The sequence below is a fragment of the Eimeria tenella genome, genomic scaffold, assembly GCF_000499545.2.
Source record: "Eimeria tenella Houghton genomic scaffold, Eth_scaff966, whole genome shotgun sequence".
NCBI classification, from domain to species: Eukaryota; Apicomplexa; class Conoidasida; order Eucoccidiorida; family Eimeriidae; genus Eimeria; species Eimeria tenella.
In genome coordinates this window covers 1-4584 of record NW_013546079.1, presented here as the reverse complement: position 1 = coordinate 4584, position 4584 = coordinate 1, and the positions used below count along the sequence as shown (strand labels likewise).

Below are 4584 nucleotides of genomic sequence, written 5' to 3'. Positions count from 1 at the left end.
TCTACAGCCCAGCGGCCCCTAATGGTCCAGTGGTCCAGTAGCTACTAGTCATCCTCTACAGCCCAGTGGCCCCAGTGGTCCACTGGCTGCTAGCCACCCTCTACCCTCTACAGCCCCGTGGCCCAGTGGTCCAGTGGTCCATTGGCCCCCCAGTAACCTCTACAGCCCAGCGGCCCCTAATGGTGCAATGGCCCAGTGGCTACTAGCCACCCTCTACAGCGCAGTGGTCCAGTGGTCCACTGGTCCATTGGCCCCCCAGTAGCCTCTACACCCCAGTAGCCCAGTGGTCCACTGGCTACTCGCCACCCTCTGCAGCCCCGTGGCCCCGTGGCCCACTGGCTACTAGCCACCCGCTGCAGCCCTGTGGCCCAGTGGTCCACTGGTCCACTGGCAGTGGTCCACTGGTCAAGCGGTCCAGTGGTCACCTGTGTTCAAAGAAGTTCCAGGCCCAGAGGTCGCCCTCGGTGGTCAAGACGACAGCCTCCCACCAGCCGACGCCGAGGGCCTTCACGGGGGCCCTGAGGAGGTCCAGGTTCACGGCCAAGGGTTTGAAGCTCCGGGCTTTCACGCACACCTGCACCCAAACCCTAAACCCTAAACCCTAAACCCTAAACCCTCAGCCCGCCGCCACGGGCACTGCCGCCCGTCCTCCCACGACAATCTTCGCCAACCCTCGGCCGAAACCCCAAACCCCAAACCCTCACCCAAACCCTAACCCCCAAACCCTCGCGGAAACCCTAAACTGCACCCCTCCCCATAAACCCTAAACCCCAAACCCCCGCATAAACCCTAAACCCCAGCCCCTCGCGTAACCCTAACCGTAAACCCTAAACCCTACCCTCTCCTGCAAACCCTAAACCCTACCCCGTCCTGCAAACCCTAAACCCTCACCTCCTCGGCTTCGTCCCAAAGGAGGAAAGTGCCCCACTGGAAAAGCTGTCCAGAAGCCGTAAGCGCTAAGGTAGTGTTTGGGCCGCAGCGGAGGTTTAGGGTTTTGTGGGGCAGGGGGACCTTCTGGGGTGTACGTACAGCGCGCGAAGAGGCCCCCAGCCCCAACTGACCCTCCAAAGATCTCCCAAATGATAAAAGTGATCCATCAGAAAGCAACAAGTAAGTAACGCCGAGCCCGCAGTGTACAGACACCGCAGGGGGGCACTCCAGAAGCTCCCGCAGGGATATCCATAAGGGCTACAGAAAAAAGAAAAAAATATGAAAAAGTTTGATATTAAATGAAAGTAAAATGAAGGTATTGGGTCTTAATTTAAAGGGAATTAAAGGGAGCTGAAGGGAGACTGAAAAGCAGATTAAAAGGAGATAAAAGAAGAGTAAAAAGGAGGTAAAAGTGAGTTCAAGGGAGATAAAAGAAGAGTAAAATGGAGAACAAAACGGAGCTAAAAAGGAGATAAGAAGAAGAATAAAAAGGAGATAAAAAGAAGTCAAAAAGGAATTAAAAAGAAGACAAAAAGGAGTTAGAAGGAAGACAAAAAGGAGTTAAAAAGAAGACAAAAAGGAGCTAAAAAGAAGACAAAAAGAGCAAACAAAAAACAAAAACTCACCAATGGCAAATCACTGATAACTCCCTGAATATAAATGTGAGAGCCGCGGCCCCACATGTATAATCTCCCGCTGCAGTCCAGCGCCCCGTTGTGGTAGCCCCCCACGCTGCAGCACAGCCACGCAGCTAGCTAGCTAGCTAGCTAGCCATTAGCTAGCTGGCCACCACCCATGCAGCTAGCTAGCTAACTAGCTAGCTAGCCACTAGCTATCTCGCCGCCACCCACGCAGCTAGCTAGCTAGCTAGCTAGCTAGCCATCAGCTAGCTAGCCACCACCTAGCTAGCAAGCTAGCTGGCTAGCTAGTTCTACTGCCTAGCTAGCTAGCGAGCTAGTTGCACTAGCTAGCGAGCTAGCTAGCTAGCTAGCGAGCTAGTTGCACTAGCTAGCGAGCTAGCTAGCTAGCGAGCTAGTTGTACCCGCTAGCTAATGAGCTAGCGAGCTAGCTAGTTCTCCTAGCTAGCTAGCGAGCTAGCTGGCTCTGAGGCTGGCTAGCAGTGGACCTGGCAGCTAGGCAGCAGACCCCAGCTAGCTATTGGCTAGCTAGCTAGCCACCACATAGCTAGCTAGCTGTCCAGCTAAGTAGTTTTACTAGTTGGCTGGCTAGCTAGCTAGCTCTACCAGCTAGCTAGCTAGCTGGCTAACTAGCTAGCTGGCTAGGCGCCTCGAAGCCAGCTGTTACCGCCGTCTCTGCAGCAGCCGGGGCGCAGACCGGGCCCAAAGTTTAGGGCGTAGGGTTTAGGGCCTAGGGTTTAGGGTTTAGGGTTTACCCAATTGTTGTAATTCGAGCCCCTTCTTTGGGTTCTCGCGGATGTTGAAAACGCAAACGAGTTGGCTCGCAGACAAAAGGCTGCCGCGGGGCGCAGCCGCACTGGCCGCTGCAGCAAATTAAAAAATGAAAATAAATAAAAGATATTATTTGAATTAAATTAAATATTAACCTAATATTATTTAAATTCAATTAAATAATTTAAAATACATTATGTATATTGTTTAAATTCAACTTAACAGGAAGAATAGATAAAGATCTTGTTTAAATTAAATAAAAAGAATTAAAAAAATGAGAAATAAAGGGAAAAGAGATTATTCGGACAAAATTAAAAAAGGAAAGATAAATTAGAGAGATTATTCAAATAGAATAAAAAGAATTGAAGGTAAAAAATAGAAAGAAATGAGATAATTCGAATAAAGCGAAAAAGAAATGAAAGTATAAAAGAAACAGAAAAGAGATTATTCAAATAAAATAAAAAAGAAAGAGACAAAAGGAGATAGTTCAAAAATAGAAAAGAAAGGGACAAATGGAGACAAATGAAAGGAAAAAAAGAAAAGAGAAAAAAACAAAGTGAAACAATGAAAAGAAAAAGGAAGGAGAAAAATGAGAAGAAAGGAGACAGGTAACAGAAAAAGAAAAAAAGAAAGAAGAAAAAAGAAAAAGAAAAAGGACAAATCGAGGAAAAAGAAGAAGGGGAAAAGAGAAAAAGCAAACAACTGAAAGAAAAAGAAAAAAGAAAAAGAAAAAATAAAAAAAAGGCAACAATGGTATTAATGGCATCTCCGCCCATTGAGGGGCCCCTTTGGCCCCACAAGTCAAATAACAGAAAAAATTGAAATTAAATAAAATAAAACTGCAATTAAGGCAATTAAAAGTCAATTAAAAGATAAAACTGCAATTAAATGAATTAAAAGTCAATTAAAAGCTAAAACTCCAGCTTTAAATCAATTAAAACTCCTTTTAATTCCACAAACTCACTATTTATTGGCCCCCCAAGAATAAACAAAACCCTCTTCTGTCAACAACACCGAATGGTCCACCCCACACTCCAAAGCCTTGACTTTGAGGGGCTGCGGGAGGCCCCTGAGGGGCCCCCTAGGCAGGGGGGCCCCCGCGGGGGTCCCCCAGGGGCCCTCGGGGGCCCCCCCGCAGGGGCCGGCACCCCCCCAGGGGGCCCCCCGGGACCCCGCGGGGGCCCCCAACTGCATGCGGTCGTTTAAGCCGTAGCTGTAAACAAAACCCTTGCTGCTGACTAATATTGTGTGGAAAGCCCCAACAGCAATTTGAGTTAAACTGCTTTCTTGGTTGCAGAGCATCAAGTGGCGCAAACCCTCCGCCCACTCTGAGACGCCAAACCACAAATTAGGGTTTAGGGTTTAGGCAGTGGCTGGGAAGGCGCGTGGGCGCAGCCACGGAGGGGCAACTAAGGCACACCGACAGATTAATTGTCGAGTTATTTATTTTATCTATTTATTTATTTATGTTTTATTTAATTTAAATTATTTATTTATTTTTCAATTAATTTATTTATTCTGGAAACCCTCACCTAGCGGATAAACCTCCTTGCCCTCCACACTGGCAGTCACATGCACCAGCTGAAGACCCTCGCCGAATGTGCCCAAACGCTCTTTGAGCTGAAGCAAACCCTAAACCCTAAACCCTAAACCCTAGACCCTAAACCGTAAGGCAGAAGAAATAAGCCCTAGACACTCAAGCGGTCCTAAAACGCCACAAAAGGGCCTTCCATACACCCCATGGCAGCAATCGTTAGAGTTTAGGGTTTAGGGTTTAGGAGCTCCTAAAACTTAGGGCCTGTTCAGGGTTTAGGCTTTAGGGTTTAGCCTCAAGGCATAAAATAGCAGCAGCAACGCGGCTCCGCTGAGCTGCATGAGTGAGCCAATAAACAAGCAGTCGATTCAATCAAATAAATAGTTTGAAAAGCAATAATTTGAATCAATTTATAAATTTAATTAATTGCTTAATTAAAATTTTAATCAAATAATTAATTAATTTTTAGTTTTCAAGAAAAGCTGTCCTTACTTCCATCAGCTCCATCGCAACGGCGCACTCCCGATAAGTCTTCTTGTCCGCCAGCACCTGCAGCAGAAGCAGCAGCAGCAGCAGCAATAGTAGTAGTAGCAGCAGCAGCAGCAGGTGCAGCAACAGCAGTAGGCAGCAGCAGGAGGCGGTAGCAGAAGCAGCAGCAGTAGGCGGTAGCAGAAACAGCACGAGTAGCAGTAGCAGCAACAGTAGTGACAG

At 47.4% G+C, this 4584-nt stretch overlaps 1 protein-coding gene across 1 annotated transcript; it reads right to left on the bottom strand.

Moving 5' to 3' along the window:
• Positions 1 to 425: 425 nt before the first annotated feature.
• Positions 426 to 4380, bottom strand: ETH_00008230 (uncharacterized protein; the record flags this gene model as incomplete). The annotated part of the gene is made up of 7 exons (XM_013380858.1): positions 426 to 574; positions 892 to 1188; positions 1557 to 1662; positions 2324 to 2431; positions 3304 to 3667; positions 3872 to 3959; positions 4366 to 4380. Coding segments are annotated over 7 exons (1127 nt in total), but the record flags the coding sequence as incomplete, so codon positions are not given.
• Between the last annotated feature and the right edge of the window lie 204 nt (positions 4381 to 4584).